The sequence below is a fragment of the Podarcis filfolensis genome, assembly GCF_964270895.1.
Source record: "Podarcis filfolensis genome assembly, chromosome: 6".
NCBI lineage: Eukaryota > Metazoa > Chordata > Lepidosauria > Squamata > Lacertidae > Podarcis > Podarcis filfolensis.
Window position 1 is genome coordinate 89,327,887 of NC_139609.1, and position 17,170 is coordinate 89,345,056.

Here is a 17,170-nt window from a genome sequence, read left to right on the forward strand (position 1 = left end):
AGAAACTAGATCTAGATAATTCTGATGCAAACTCCATAATTATTTCCCAGAAACTAAATTGAAATAATTCTGGTGCTACCTATGATATGGAAATAAAAGGGCAGGATGAATAGATTCTCTTCCTAGTAAGGGGGAAATGGGAAGACTAAGGCCATAGACTAACAGTGGGATAGACCCACCAAGTTTGCCAAAGCAAAAAGCATTATTCATCTTGACTGCTTCTCAAGAGCAAATGAAACCTTTTCCTGTCACTGAACTGAGAAGAGAAACGCAGAAATCTCAGAGCTTGCATCATGCCCTCCTACTCCTTGGCTCAGACTGTGTCTGTCATGTACTGAGTTGAATAGGATCCAAATTGCAGCAGTCTGATTGGTCCTAGAACAATAGGATCCAGAATGCAGCAGTCTGATTGGTCCTAGAACAATAGGATCCAGAACGCAGCCGTCTGATTGATCCTAGAACAATAGGATTCAGAATGCAGCAGTCTGATTGATCCTAGAACAATAGGATCCAGAATGCAGCAGTCTGATTGGTCCTAGAACAATAGGATCCAGAATGCAGCAGTCTGATTGGTCCTAGAACAATAGGATCCAGAATGCAGCAGTCTGATTGATCCTAGAACAATAGGATCCAGAATGCAGCAGTCTGATTGATCCTAGAACAATAGGATCCAGAATGCAGCAGTCTGATTGATCCTAGAACAATAGGATCCAGAATGCAGCAGTCTGATTGGTCCTAGAACAATAGGATCCAGAATGCAGCAGTCTGATTGGTCCTAGAACAATAGGATCCAGAATGCAGCAGTCTGATTGATCCTAGAACAATAGGATCCAGAATGCAGCAGTCTGATTGATCCTAGAACAATAGGATCCAGAATGCAGCAGTCTGATTGGTCCTAGAACAATAGGATCCAGAATGCAGCAGTCTGATAGGTCCTAGAACAACAGGATTCAGAATGCAGCACTCTGATTGATCCTAGAACAATAGGATTCAGAATGCAGCAGTCTGATTGATCCTAGAACAATAGGATCCAGAATGCAGCAGTCTGATTGGTCCGCAGGAGCCACCCAATCCAACTCCAGGTGGAAGTGAATCCACAACCTGATTGGCCTACAGGAGAATCCTGGAACTAGCCAATCACATGGGGCCCATTGTGTAAATAATGTACATAAAGCAGACATTTCGGGGGAACTTCCATTCCTCACTACTATGAGCTGAATAAAGAGCATGAAATCCACTCTCGACTCCGAGTATATTTCAGTGTCCAAAGCCGGTTTCCCATCTCCAATTTTTCCCCACCCCACAGCCACTAATATTCCTCCTCTTCCACTTGCTCCCACCTTCGACTTGTCAGGTTTCCTGCAGACATTTTGCCACAGTCTGGCAATGCTTCGCTTCAAAGGCTTACCAAGAAAAAGTGGGCCTGATCTGCAGAGAACTGAATCGTAGCTTTGGTGGCCAGATCGAAAGCTGCCAAGCGATTTAGCGAATCTAAAACTATCCCACGGCAGAGGAAACTGCAAGACAAAAGCAGCGGTCAAGCTCAAGGATAGTCTTATCCTGCCAAGTACTCTTCCCCACCCCACCTCCTTGGTGGTTTCCCTTGTAACTCTTTGAATTGCTTTCTTTGAGTAATAGCATCGGGGTGTTTCCCAAGGATATCCAGGTCTTCGTTTCCTATCGTTAAGGTCACGGGCTGAAGTCGAAGGAGTTCCCAGACAATGCCATAAATCTGTCATTTATATAAATACTGCCTAGTTGCTTAAATAGAGCACCAAGGCTTAGGATGCTCATGCTATTTTCAATTTCACCCCTCCTTCTTCTGAGAACATGGACTCTTGGTCCAGGTTTCTGGCACTGGTATGTGCAATACTAAGAGATGAAACACCCTGAGCCTTTCACACAACTGCATTGGATGCAAATTGACTTCAGACCATTCAGTCCTTGCTTATTTATTACAATTGTATCCTGTATATCATGGGTAGGCAACCTAAGGCCTGGGGGCCGGATCCGGCCCACGGACAGTCGGGGAATCAGCGTGTTTTTACATGAGTAGAATGTGTCCTTTTATTTAAAATGCATCTCTGGGTTATTTGTGGGGAATAGGAATTCGTTCATTAATTCCCCTCCCAAAATATAGTCCCACCCCCACAAGGTCTGAGGGACAGTGGACCGGCCCCCTGCTGAAAAAGTTTGCTGACCCCTGCTGTATATCCTCGAAGGAGGTAGAGGCTTCATATAAGTTACTCCCCCCCCCCCTTTTATTCTTACAATAGCCCTGTGGGTCAGGCTGAGAGGCTGTGACTGACCCAAGGTCATGAAGCAAGTTTCATGGTGGAGTGGGGATCTGAACCTTCATCTCTCCAGTCTTAAGTTTGGTATTCTAACCACTACATGCTACATTGGTTCGGCAAAGCAAGAAGTACTTATTATACTTTGTAACAGGACAGGCAGACTATCAACTCATTGCCTCCCCTCCCTAGTTGAAACAATAATCATAGGCTGCATTGTCCTGCTCTCTATTACTGTGGCTTCTTTACTAAATCCCTGTTAATTTCCCTGCAAAGTCTCCAGCAGACACTTTAGAAGTGTGCTGAAGATCCACATAGCCTTGATCTCTCTCTCTTGGTCGTCCTTCAATCAGCTGCTTTGAAAGAGATAATGCAAGTTAATTGCATGGGATGGATCTTTGTTTTGGCCCAGTTATAACCAAGGAAATTTAAACAGATGCTTACAGCTCAAGAAGACTAACTGCTAATTCTGAGACAAGCCCCACAATAATAACAGTAGAAGGAAATAGCAAGAAAGCTCTAGTCACAAACTATGCAACATAATGAGGAGTGTCTGTTCCTCCGTTAGGTCCGCACTCTAACTGTCTTGCATCTTGAGGGCATACCTGTACTTGCAGGTGTATATAAGGAGACTGCCCTGCTGAACGGCAAGCTGCGGTGAGCTGACCGCGACATTGATTGTTTGTGGAGTATCCTCAGTGGCATATTCAACCAGGAGCGCATACTTCCCTGGCTGGGGTATGGCAATTGACAGCTGTATTTCCACCTGCACACAAGAATAAGCAGCTATTAGGAGAAAAGCACATTATGCTGGGGCTCAGGAGGTCCTGACATAAATCTAAATCTATGCTTCGAAACAAGCACACTATGAAATCTCATACAAGTCAACTTTTGGCATGTCATCTTCCATGTTCCAGGAAATGTTTTGGGGGGAATTATGGTGCATTACGACACATATATGAAATTAAACCAGAATTGAAATATGTGTATCTTTTGTTGTAACGGGACAGAAACACAATAGAAGCCAGAAGCCATGTTTTTCAACTCCAGCATTGCATTTTCTGGGGGAAAGCACTCCTGCAGAATAATAATAATAATAATAATAATAATAATAATAATAATAATAATAATTTATTTATACCCCACTCAGCTGGCTGGGTTTCCCCAGCCACTCTGGGCAGCTTCCAACACAATATTAAAATACAGTAATGCATCAAACATTAAAAGCTTCCCTAAACAGGGCTGCCTTAAGATGTCGTCTAAAAGTCTGATAGTTGTTGTTCTCTTTGACATCTGATGGGAGGGCGTTCCACAGGGCGGGTGCCACTACCAAGAAGGCCCTCTGCCTGGTTCCCTGTAACTTGGCTTCTCGCAGTGAGGGAACCGCCAGAATGTCCTCAGCGCTGGACCTCAGTGTCCGGGTAAAACGATGGGGGTGGAGACGCTCCTTCAGCATCTATAGATGTTTAACAATTGCCTCTGGAGTGTCTGGACTATGGCTATTAGTCTGAACTTAAGAGAAGAAGAAGAGTTTGGATTTGATATCCTGCTTTATCACTACCCTAAGTAGGAGTCTCAAAGTGGCTAACAATCTCCTTTCCCTTCCTCCCCCACAACAAACACTCTGTGAGGTGAGTGAGGCTGAGAGACTTCAGAGAAGTGTGACTAGCCCCAGGTCACCCAGCAGTTGCATGTGGAGGAGCGGGGACACGAACCCGGTTCACCAGATTACGAGTCTACCGCTCTTAACCACTGCACCACGCTGGCTCCCAGATGCACACTCCCCACATCTCAAGAACCTAAGACAAGTCCTGCTGGATTGGATCCAGTTGGGTCCATCTAAGTCCAGCATCTAAAGATTCCCAAACAGGAAGCCCCCAAGCAGGAGATGACGCCAACAGCCCTCCCTTGCTGTTGCTTCCCAGCTGCCCATAATTCAGTGGCGTTCTGCCTCTCAACATGGAAATTTCATTGGCCATTATGTATCATCAACAGATCTGGCCGGTTAAAAGTACTTCCCAAAAGGCATCAGGCATTAGATTTACATGAGGTGACCAATGGGGAGAAAGAAGTTCATGCTACCTGGAGAAGACTGCAATGCTTCGTAATTAATACAATTAATGCATTTTTAATCTTTGTTGGAAGCCACCCAGAGTGGCTAGGGAAACCCAGCCAGATGGGTGAGGTACAAATAATAAATTATTATTATTATTATAACCTAGAGAGCTGGATCATAAAGAAGGCTGATTGCCAAAGAATTGGTGCTTTTGAATTATGGTGCTGGAGGAGACTCTTGAGAGTCCCATGGACTGCAAGAAGATCAAACCTATCCATTCTGAAGGAAATCAGCCCTGAGGGCTCACTGGAAGGACAGATCCTGAAGCTGAGGCTCCAATACTTTGGCCACCTCATGAGAAGAGAAGACTCCCTAGAAAAGACCCTGATGTTGGGAAAGATGGAGGGCACAAGGAGAAGGGGATGACAGAGGACAAGATGGTTGGACAGTGTTCTCGAAGCTACCAGCATGAGTTTGTCTAAACTGTGGGAGGCAGTGGAAGACAGGAGTGCCTGGCGTACTCTGGTCCATGGGGTCACGAAGAGTTGGACATGACTAAACGACTAAACAACAACAACAACAACAACAACAAGAGAGCAGCACTGCAAGCTTACACTGGTGCATCAGTGTGAGCAGGACCACTTACATCTCTTCCATTGCATTCCACCATCTCAGGGTACGTAGGCAGAACCCGCACTTTCGGGCAGGGTCTCAGCAAGCTGTTGTCCACCTTACATATAGCATCGTCTCCTGACCCAAAGGGGAACTGCTCCACAGGCACGTACTTATACAGGAGGCAGCTAGAAAGGAAGAGGAATAGCTTTTTTCTCTCAGTATAACGGTGTCTGCTAGAATGAAGTACTGGAAATCTTAGGAAAAGCTTCTGAGCCAAGGAAATCGGCTCCAGTACGATCTAATCCTATAGCAAAGATGAAAATGGAAGCCTTACTTCTGACCAACTTGTTCAGGAGCTGGGCCGTAGGTGCAAGGATCTGAGACTCTGAGCTGCAATATAGGAGCCTCGTAGTAGGAACTGGGCAACAGGACCATGTAATCCTGGAAGGAAGGGTAGAAATGCAAGACTTAGTTCTTTTCGCCACGGTCCTGACCCAAAGGGGAGAAGAGGGGAGGACGGTCACCCTTACCAGTAGTACATCCTCGACTTCAATGACCAGAGACCACACATTAGGGCTCAGCACAAACGGCTCCCCAAAGCTGTTCTGAGGAACAGTGACAAAAGCCGGCTCTTTTGTGGGCACAAATACAATCTGCTTTGTCTGTTCTGTATCTGCAATTAGGAAAAAAAAAATATCAGCTTTCATTTCCATCTAGAAGGTGTGCGAGATTTCTGGAGTGGTTCCGAGGAGTTTCAAAAGTAAGTAAATTTTTATTTATACCCTGCCCCCCCACCCCCCGGCCAAGACTGGGCTCAGAGCGGCTAATATCATATCAAGTACATTAAAACACAATCAAACAATTGATTAAAATACAGCTTAAAAAAATAGAATCAGGATAAAATTAAATGACTGCCCACAAACTGCAACCATAGTCAAACGGAGGAAGAGTTTCCAAGTTAGTTCTCTGTGGTTTCATCTTCCTCGTGGAAAAAGAGGCCATGTGCACCTGGTGAGCAGTTTGCCATGTTCCACATGCATCTGTCTAGACCAGGGGTCAGCAACCTAAGGCCCAGGCCCACGGGCATGCGCAAAAGCGATTTCTGGTGTTGTGAATATGCACAGATGCGATTTCCGGCATCGCGCTGCGCCGGTCCGGCCCATGGAGGATCTCTGAGGGAGTGATCCGGCCCATACCTTGCCGACCCCTAGTCTAGACCTTGTGTCTCGACACGCCCTCAAAAGATTCCATCAACAGGTTGATGTTGCAAAATTTGCAACATCCAGGTGTCTCAGCTTCGCAAAGAAAGGAGGAAGTTTTCAGCCGAAGTATACTTGAAATGCATAGCTTTTTTTGAGCCCACTGTTATTTCTAGCTGAAAACTGTGTTCTGTATCCATTGTTGAAAACTGAATTCTTTGCAACAATGGCTACAGCTGCCCCCGATGAAAAACATTCACTCAAAACTGAATATAAAATACAGTCATACCTCGGGATACAGACGCTTCAGGTTGCGTTTTTTTGGGTTACAGACCCGCCTAAACCCGGAAGTACTGGAACGGGTTACTTCTGGGTTTTGGCAGTCGCGCATGTGCAGAAGCACTAAACTGCGCTTTGCGCATAAGCGCTGAATCGCAACCCACGCGTGTGCAGACGTACCGCTGCGGGATGCAAACACTGCTGGTTGCGAACGTGCATCCTGCACGGATCACGTTCGCAACCCAAACATCCACTGTAAATGAGTAAAATTAATGTTCACTGTACCCTGGATGCCTCCTTACTTGTTATTGTTTTATATTGCTGCTGTCCTTCAACACATAAATGAAGCTGGATAGATGGGCCATACTCTCCCAATGATGTAAAGGTAAAAGGTAAAGTACCCCTGGACAGTTAAGTCCAGTCCAATTTGACTGTGGGGTGCGGCGCTCATCTCACTTTTCAGGCCAAGGGAGCCGGCATTTGACCACAGACAGCTTTCTGGGTCATGCCGGCATGACTAAACTGCTTCTGGTGCACACAGGACAGTGACGAGTGCCAGAGCGTACGAAAACACTGTTTACCCTCCCGTTGTAGCGGTACCTATTTACCTACTTGCACTGGTATGCTTTCAAAATGCTAGGTTGGCAGAATCTGGGACAGGGCAAAGGGAGCTCACCCATTGCACAGATTCGAACTGCCAACCCTCTGATCATCAAGCCCAAGAGGTTTAGTGGTTTAGACCCCAGCTCCACCCACGTCCCCAGATCCGAATTTTGTAGGAATAACATTAGAAAGACCCACACAATTGTTTTGCCTGCAGGGTTTGCAATAGTCTTCTCTCATTTTATTTATTTTTTAACCACTTGGTTGTATTATTTCATCTTATTGCTAACTGCCCTGAGAGCAGCTGTGCTGAAGGTTGTGATGTATAAATCTAACAATCAAACAAAACATTTGCAGAGAGACATACAACAGCAACAAGAGATAGTACCCCTTCAGAACCAGTTCCAATCTCCTCCCCATCTCTCTCCCACTCCCCACAAAGTAGGGCAACCTTAACAGTCAGTGAGATGTGCAAATTCATCTTGCAAATGGGGAGAAAAGAGTAAAGGGATACTGACTTTCCTCAATGATTGCAGTCCTATAATGAATACTAGCAGAAGTGACTGCTGCAAGAGCATAGACGATAAAGGCCAGAGACCAATCTGTACGCTGTTCCATAAAAAGGTAAAGGTACCCCTGCCCATACGGGCCAGTCGTGTCTGACTCTAGGGTTGTGCACCCATCTCACTTAAGAGGCCGGGGGCCAGCGCTGTCCGGAGACACTTCCGGGTCACGTGGCCAGCGTGACGAAGCTGCTCTGGCGAGCCAGCACCAGCGCAGCACACGGAAACGCCGTTTACCTTCCTACTATAAAGCGGTACCTATTTATCTACTTGCACTTGGGGGTGCTTTCGAACTGCTAGATGGGCAGGAGCTGGGACCGAAAGACGGGAGCTCACCCCGCCGCGGGGATTCGAACCACCGACCTTCTGATCAGCAAGTCCTAGGCACTGAGGTTTTACCCACAGCGCCACCCACGTCCCTACGCTGTTCCTTAAAGTATCATTAATAAAGAACAGTCAATAATGAAAACATATTCAAGGAAATTTAAGGGATGATCAAGTTTGCAGAAATAAGTGGCCTCGTTAGCAAAGTCAATGCATTTAGGTGAAGTCTCTTGCACAAACAATTCTTATCATATCAGATAGCCTTAAGAATAAAGCCATTTATTTCCAAGAAGCAAAAGATTTATTATTCTTTTGGGGGTGGGGCATGCACTCATCCTCCACTTCATCTGAGTGTATCGCACACATCACACTGCACAACCTGGCCACAAGGAAAGCAAATCAGCCAGCAAACATGGGGATAAACTGTATTTAAATCATTAACATATGGCCCAATTAACATTCTCCCCTGGGCAGATAACAATAAAAGGTAAAAAAAAAAATATCCCTAAAAATCAAAAGGAATGGAACCAACTGCAAAACTAACTAAATAAAACAACCAGCGGCAAAACATGTCAACACAGCAGAGCTAAAACACCGAAGATCTTATAACATGTTCTCCTTTTCCATCATAAAAGCTAACTCCCGCTTTGGTATTTGAAGGCACAGAAGCTATCTGCAACAGACGTGTGTCACATGATCCCCAGAGGTGCTCACATTCCAGTTCTCATACCTTGTCAGAATGACCACCACATGGAAGGAGCCCAGACTGAGGGTGCTATCAGAAAGCAGTGGCGATTAGTGCCTTTGGGGACTTGTGGGGCAGAGGGCAGGGGGACCCTACAGTAATTGGAGCTACAGCCTATAGATAGGCAGATCCCATCTTCTTCCCTGCTGAGTTCTGCAAGGGCCACACTGAGACGAAGGCATAGGAAGCTGACAGGCAGTATCACTCCTTGCTGGTTGTAAGCAAGAAGGTGCTATGTGGGCTGGCTGAAGATGAACTGAAATTGGACCAGCCACTGCTGATCAAAATCACTGCTGTTACACACCTTTCTCATGCTTCCTGTTTAGATAGCATCATATCAAAAGGTAGAAGAAGAGAAGAAAAAGAGTTTGGATTTGATATCCCGCTTTATCACTACCCGAAGGAGTCTCAAAGCAGCTAACATTCTCCTTTCCCTTCCTCCCCCACAACAAACACTCTGTGAGGTGAGTGGGGCTGAGAGACTTCAAAGAAGTGTGACTGGCCCAAGGTCCCAAGGTCACCCAGCAGCTGCATGTGGAGGAGCGGAGACACGATCCCGGTTCCCCAGATTACGAGACTACCGCTCTTAACCACTGCACCACACTGGTAAACTTCACATTTCCCCCACCCAGGTCCAGAAGATGAGCAAGTTGTCGGCACTTCAGGAACCAACACAATTTTCAATTTCCAATGTGATGACGTCGCAGAAGGAACAAGAAGCACTGGTGACTTGTGCATCCTGTCCCTGAGCGCTCAAGAGAATGGCCAAACTGAATTCTTGAAGCGCTGGGGACAGGGGGGACTCAACTTATTTGTATGTTTTATTTGTTAAATTTGTATGTTTCCTGAAATAATATCATAAATTTCATATTAAAATATGTTAGCTGCATTTCTTTAATGAAATAAACTTGTGTTTTATAAATGCATGTAAAAAGTGCCTCTTTAGTGACATAAAGATGTCCTTTTAAGTTCAGTGAAAACATTCCTAACAGAGCCTGGAAATGCCACTTCTGTGCAGACTTTGCCAGCAACAGTGCTATAATGTAGTGCTCCACGGACTCAATTGTGAAGTCCTTTTTAATAAATCAGCTACTGCAGCTGCCTATTGAGATAAGAGTTGCTCCCTTTCTGAATCAGTAAAAGTGAAAATCGGCACCCCTGAAGGTAGAAGTTATATGGCTAAAAATGAACTCCATTAACAAAATTGCCTCCCCGCCCCCCTTTCAGAAAAGCCTTCCATTGCCAAACATAATATTTCAAGGCTAGCACTATGGAAGCAATTGCAGTTAATTCTGCTGTCAGCATGAATGAGGATTTGAAAGCGAGCTTAGGAACTGGAAGAGGTACCATACACCAGGCTAAACATAAAATTGACCAGCTTTCTTGCATTCCACATTTGCATATATATGCCACAGTGTGGCTAAAGCAGCAAAGAACTAAAACTACATCCCATCAGTACAAGCTGTGAAGCTGCCAGTGGAATCCTTCCTGGCTGCTACTGCAATCAAAGCACGGGATTCAAACAATCTTTTCCTTATCTTCCAGACATACTGGATATGATCTAGTTAAGTTTGTTTGTTTTATCAGGATTGCAGCCAACTAAGTTCTACTCAGACCACACCCACTGAAATCAATAAAACTAAGTCAGCCATGCCTATTAATTCTGATGGGTCTACTGTGAGCATTGAATATAATCCATAGACGATTTTATTTGTTTTAAAGTCTTCTCTCTATACAGTGGACGCTCGGGTTCCGAACGTGATCCATGCGGGAGGCACGTTCGCAACCTGCAGTATTCGCAACCTGCAGCAGCACATCTGTGCACGCACGGGTTGCGATTCGGCATTTCTGCACATGTGCAAAGCACAATTTAGCGCTTCTGCACATACATGACCCCCAAAACCCGGAAGTAACCCATTCGGTACTTCTGGGTTTCGGCGGGTCCGTAACCCAAAAAACCGCAACCTGAAGTATCTGTAACCCGAGGTATGACTGTACTTCACCTCTTCAGAATGCAATTCACTGTGAATGATGATTGCAATGATTTGGAAGAAAAATAAGAACATAATAATAATAGCTTGCTGAATCAGGCCAATGGCCCATCTTGTCCAGAATCCTGTTCTCACAGTGGCCAACCAGACGTCTGTGGGAAACCTGAGAACAGTGCATGAACACAAGAGCACTCTTCCTGCCCTTGGTTTCCAGCAACTGGTATTCAAAAGCATTGCTGCCTCTGATTGGAGACAGAACACAGCCATCATGGCCATTGACACCCTTTCTCTTCCTCCACGAATTTGCCCAACACTCTTTCAAAGCCATCTAAATGTTACTTTGCCTTACAGATAGGTAGCCGTGTTGGTCTGCCATAGTCTCACCTAAGAGATCTACAGCAAACCTTTTTAGAACTAAAATACCCAGCAAATGAAGTTAGACAACAGATCAACAGAGCCAGACAGATACCTAGAGAGAACTTGCTGCAAGACAGACCCAAAAAAGAAAATAACAGAACACCTCTAGTCATCACATACAGCTCCCAAGTTAAAACAGTACAACGCATCATCAGAGATCTACAACCTCTCCTGGACAATGACAGTTCTCTTTCTCAAGCTCTGGGAGGAAGACCTTTCATTGCCTACAGACAGCCACCCAATCTTAAACAACTCCTAACCCACAATAATACTACAACCAGACGTAACACGGACACTGGCACCAGAGCCTGCAATAAACCCAGATGCCAACTTTGCTGCCACATACACCCGGACAACACCATTACTGGCCCCAACAACATCACACATACCATCTCGGGACTATTTAATTGCTCATCGTCTAACATTGTATATGCCATCAAATGCCAACAGTGTCCTTCAGCTCTCTATATTGGACAAACAGGCCAAACCTTACGCCAAAGAATAAACGGATATAAATCAGACATCAAGAATCACAAAACAGAGAAACCAGTAGGAGAACACTTCAATCTCCCAGGACATTCTATACAAGATCTCAAAGTAGCTGTATTACTACAAAGGAATTTCAGAAATAGACTGGAAAGAGAAGCTGCTGAATTGCAACTCATTACCAAACTTAAAACCATGGAGAGACCTGGTCTGAACAAAGACATTGGATTCTTATCTCATTATACATGACAAAGCCATTTTTCACCTTCTCACCCCTTGCTTTTTCCTGTAAGACCTATTGCAGTCGTTAAGAGTCGTCAACAGGCTCATCACAGCTATCTGCCAATCACCCATTCCCACCACCCTTCTGAGTAATACCCCTCCCCACCTTCTCACTATATAGAAGGATCTGGCAACTTCTGTTTCAGTGTATCTGAAGAAGTGTGCATGCACACGAAAGCTCATACCAAGAACTAACTTAGTTGGTCTTTAAGGTGCTACTGGAAGGGAAAAAATTTTTTTTGTTTTTACTTTGCCTTGTTTAACACCAAGGAGAAACAAATTTCCTTTTAACATCCTCTGGTCAACAGGCTCAAAAAATGGGACTCAAGCTGTAGCTTAACAGTTTAGCACTAAAATCCTACCCCATCATATTTTCCGGGTCACAATGATCAGTTATCATAGTTTTATATACAGTAAGTATTTGCACAAAACAAACTGAATTGCTGAGGATGTTCACTGGTTTGAAGGCACACTTAAGCAAAAGCCTGAGTGAGGAATTGTTACAAAGCATAACAATTATTGGCCTTTCCCCTCAATTCTAGAACAGTATATGACAATAGGTTGCTTCAGAAAATGCTTTGTTTGATCGGCAACACAGAGCAGCTTGAGAATGGAAACTGCAACAACAGATCAATTATGGAATTGGGGGGACAAGAGAAATCTGGGGTCCTTACCTCTCCTTCGTGGCTGATAAGCTGTAATTTTGCCGTACACAGTGGCACTTCCTGAGTTAATATATCTCAAGATGACATGGAAGAGATAGATCTCTGCTTCTCTGACCCGCACTGTGACTTTGACTTTGTTCTGCAAAAGGCGAAAAAGCACATTGGGCACATTATCATTGCAGGGCAGACTGCGAGTCTGTTGCCTGCCCTGCCTGTCTCTCTCTGTCTCTCTCTCTCTTTGCCTCTCTAGGTTTCCCACCCTTTGTGGTTTCTAAGAGCAAAGTGCTTGAGGAGATCCAAAATCTACGAAATGAGTGGTGGTGGTGGTGGTGGCTTTTGGGGAGGGAGAAGAAAACGCTGCTTTGCAAGAAAAAGCAAAGGTCGGCTCCTTTATCAACTGGTTTTCGAAAGGGGTTAGTCTAGAAGTGAAAAATGCACTTACAGTTGCCACAAACATTAAACTTTCCTTCCTCAAGGCCTGAGACCCTCCCTTCCACATTTGCAGGCCCCCGGTTGACGTAGCGGAAGACGAGGCGGAACAGGTCAGGGGAGGTCACACTGAGGGTCACCACTACCTTGGGCTGGTGGGAGAGAAAGGGGAGAGAAGCAGAGCACACCTTAAATAAACCTCCACCGTCACCTGCCACCAGCCACCAGCTCAAGCACAGCACTCCCGTATTCCTGCTCCCAAAAGCAGCATGCCAAAAGCAGGTGAGGAAATCAAGCCAGCCCCATCCTGCTCTTAATGGGATGGCCTGGAAAGATGCCTCTGAAACACTCGCTGCACATTCCACCTAAGGCTATCTATCCAGCCAGAAACAGACATTCCATAGTCAAGAGCCAAAGGGAGAGACGAGAGAAGATGACTTCTAAAGAGAAGCACACCGAGTGCATGCAAAATTCATAACCCATTGCCACAAGGTGCAGTGATGGCCTGCCGCTTAGTTAAAGGTAAAGGGACCCCTGACCATTAGGTCCAGTCGTGACCGACTCTGGGGTTGCGGCGCTCATCTCGCTTTATTGGCCGAGATCATGTGGTCAGCATGACTAAGCCGCTTCTGGCGAACCAGAGCAGCCCATGGAAACGCCGTTTACCTTCCCGCCGGAGCAGTACCTATTTATCTACTTGCACTTTGACATGCTTTCGAACTGCTAGGTTGACAGGAGCAGGGACCGAGCAACGGGAGCTCACCCTGTCACGGGGATTCGAACCACCGATCTTCTGATTGGCAAGTCCTACGCTCTGTGGTTCAACCCACAGCGCCACCCATGTCCCTTAGATGCCATTAAAGGGGGAGTAGGCAAAATCACAGGGTCTGTGATGCTGAACTAGACCTTTGGTCTGATTCAGCAGGGCTCTGATGTCATTAGAAAGGCTGCTTCCCATTTTGCAAGTAAAAATCACAAAAGTGGCCCTGCAAATAATTCCTAACACTAACATGGGAAAAGTTTACACTTCAGTCTGATTGTGAGAAAGATGTGGATAGGAATGCCCATGGGTGGTTAAGGACACCTATATCCAGTGTTTTGTTTTGTTTTAATTCAGGGTGTACTCAAAAGTACGCAGTACCAGCACCTCTCTTTTTTTGGTTAAAAGGTGTGGCACTTACTGTAACAACTTCATGGTGAGTTCCGGCACCTATTTTTCTAGGGGGGGAGAGAAGCACTGCCTGTATCTTTCTCAAAGGCAGATGTGCACATACACACAACTCTCTGTGATGTTAAGACTGCATGCAAACTTTCAAAAATATAAAAATTATCACTGCATCATAAAAAAATGTGTGGGCATTATGAGCCTAAAACTAATTTTGCTCTTGTATCTCCTGGCATTTATAAAGACTGCCATGTTTGGGACATTAACTGATTGGAAAATGCAAGTGGAAAGACTAGGAGTTGTCCACACCAATGGGCTGGCATCAAGAATCCATGCAAATCAGATTAACCACGTGCAAACAGAATATGCAGATTAGCTGTGGTGCTCCAACTCAAGATGACATTTCCAAGAAGGCTAAGCAAGGCATGTACCTCTATCCAAGAAAGCTGGGGGTTTCTATAGCAAGACAAAAGACTACCTTCAAAGGCTCGTTTGCACCTTTCAGACAGTAACTAAATTGTGGAATGAGCACTTTTGTGAGCCTCTGGCTATTAAAGGCTAAGAGTGGGACTGTAACAATGGCACATGGAATGAGAGAGCAGGCAACACACAAAAAAATCTAAAGAGAACAAGGAAAGTCTGTCCTTGGGCACATTTTCCTAAGGGGCAGAAATAAAACAAAAATAATCTTTAATCTAAGAACCCTCTCCTAAAGAATAAAGTCATATAAGAGAGTTTCAAATGAACCACATAGACCACACATAAACTCTCTCTGTGAGGTCTCCAGATTTCAGAGAGGAACCACATCTCAGGTGGGAGCAAGCTCAGCAGATGTTACCATCTCATTCTCTTGTCATTCAAGCATACAAAAGCCTGGAAATAAACAAGCCACCCTCTTCAACAGATGAAAGAGCAACTAAAGCCACATGCAGCACAGGAAAAAGCAAAGAGGGTTTTCCTTTCCTTTGAGGAGCAGGGAGATGTTATGCAGAGTTGCAACAGGAAGAAAGAGAATAGCCCCTTAGGAGACCTGTTTGTGTGTTGTCTTTCTAACTGGCAGTCCCCTTATATAGTTCTTGCCTGGCCATCTTCCCCTAAATGAACTAAGGCTGACATAATGAAGCGGTTCCGGGACTTGGGATCTTTCCTATCATCCCGCTGTTCTCTTCCTAAGCCTAAAGAGCACATTAGCACAAACAGGCTTTCAATGTAGAAGCATATGCACACAAATATGGAGCGACCGCTTGCATTGGGCTCTGTCTGTTTTTAGGAGTCCCTTTGGGTAAAATGCGTAGGAGATCTCTAGTCTTGAAACGCCACATATTTCCAATAGTGCAAGCACTTACACATATTAAAATCTTGAAACTCACGCATGGATCATGCATTATTTCATTGCAGGAACGTTTGGAGTACAGATGATGAGCAGCTGCAGCTGACTGCAGCTTCTCAGCATGCATATATATTTTTATCCTTTTCTCTATGTGGAAGTGCTTTGCTCTTATGAAATCCATAACATTTGAAGCTGCTTTTACTATCTGCCCAAGGAAAGAGGTGGGGAGTTAAGGCCTACCTGGATGGAAGACATTTGTGCATATCCTCTCCAGCTAAAATTCTCAAATTCCAAGCGGTTGTAGCCAAATCGAACCGGTCGTCCATCCAGTGTAGTTCCCTCTTCTAGCTCGTATTTCAGGTGATGAAGGTCAGGGATATAATGGTCTATTGCTGGTCTGCAGATAAAAAGTGAGGCACACTCTTAACAGCCTGGGTTTCCATCTGCACCACAAGGTAGGAAAGACTCAGCTTCAACATGTCTGGGATGATCTAAGCAAGCAAAAACTCAAACTAGTATTTAGTCAACGCAGTCAGTCACTCTAGCTTAGGACATTTGCATCCATACCCCAAGAAAATACCTATCATCTGCCCAGAATGATTACATAAATGACATGCAGCTTTTCATGTTTTATACACAGGCCACAGACACATTCCTGCATTGCAGAGGATTGGACTAGATGGCCGTCAGGATATTCTCCCTCCCTACCTCTCCAACCAATCAACTTCACAGGATTGCTGGCGGAAGGGGGGGGGGAGAGGAATTCTTTTCACACTGTTCATAATTGTATAAACCTGTGTAGTGGTACCTCGGGTTACAGACGCTTCAGGTTACAGACTCCGCTAACCCAGAAATAGTACCTCGGGTTAAGAACTTTGCTTCAGGATGAGAACAGAAATCACGCGGCGGCAGCGGGAGGCCCCATTAGCTAAAGTGCTGCTTCAGGTTAAGAACAGTTTCAGGTTAAGAACGGACCTCCAGAACGAATTAAGTTCTTAACCCGAGGTGCCACTGAATCATGTTCCCCTTCAGTCAGCTTCCCCCCGCCCCCACTTAAAAACCTGCAGAACCACACACAGAGGTGAAGAACCTTTCTGCATCATCTCTGCACATCTCACTTAGTCTGTTCCCCCAAATGACCCATTCACATTCTCCACCCCACCCACTGAATACACAGAACGCTAGTGTTGGGTTTTAAATCCAAGACAGCAAGGCGGCTAACGCCACAGGTTTGTCCTGCTTCATCGCAGCTGTAGCCAGCCTCTTACTGAGTGCAAGTAGGGCCTTGCGTATTCAGCCTGCAGCGACAGGATCCAGTCTTCTCGTCACACGCCGGTCCGGCTGCCCCACCGATGTCACAGTGGCATCCTGTAGATAGGAAGCACACGTCTTTACATTCTGCAGTTGCTAACGGGCCCCAAATAGCCTGGCACCAGAGGGAGTGACAGTGGCATGGCACACTATTTTTATTCCATTGTATCTGCTTTCGCATTGGCCTCTAGCCCTGCCTGGATCCGTTTCCACTGCCTCCCTGTTCTATTTCAGAAGCTATGCCTGCTGTTTCCCTACCAGGCAGTCTCCCCATCGCCGTTTGCAGACCACTCCCCATAATCCTAACTCATCCAAGGATACAGCCTTGCATAGTTAATAAAAATAGACAGCAATGGATACTCCCGGTCCTTCCAGTGCCATAGATGTATCTGTTTGTATTACTGATGAAGGACAACAAC

At 45.4% G+C, this 17,170-nt stretch overlaps 1 protein-coding gene across 1 annotated transcript in view; it reads right to left on the reverse strand.

Moving 5' to 3' along the window:
• Positions 1–17,170, reverse strand: part of LAMA5 (laminin subunit alpha 5) — a 197,543-nt gene that overhangs the window by 68,553 nt on the left and 111,820 nt on the right. The window contains exons 21-28 of the mRNA XM_083618257.1: positions 16,709–16,808; positions 15,681–15,837; positions 12,526–12,655; positions 5,493–5,635; positions 5,297–5,403; positions 4,994–5,147; positions 2,897–3,057; positions 1,409–1,517 (exon numbers count right to left, since the gene is read on the reverse strand). Of these exons, the coding sequence (XP_083474383.1) occupies positions 1,409–1,517; positions 2,897–3,057; positions 4,994–5,147; positions 5,297–5,403; positions 5,493–5,635; positions 12,526–12,655; positions 15,681–15,837; positions 16,709–16,808 (1,061 nt within the window). The remainder of the gene's footprint in view (positions 1–1,408; positions 1,518–2,896; positions 3,058–4,993; positions 5,148–5,296; positions 5,404–5,492; positions 5,636–12,525; positions 12,656–15,680; positions 15,838–16,708; positions 16,809–17,170) is intronic.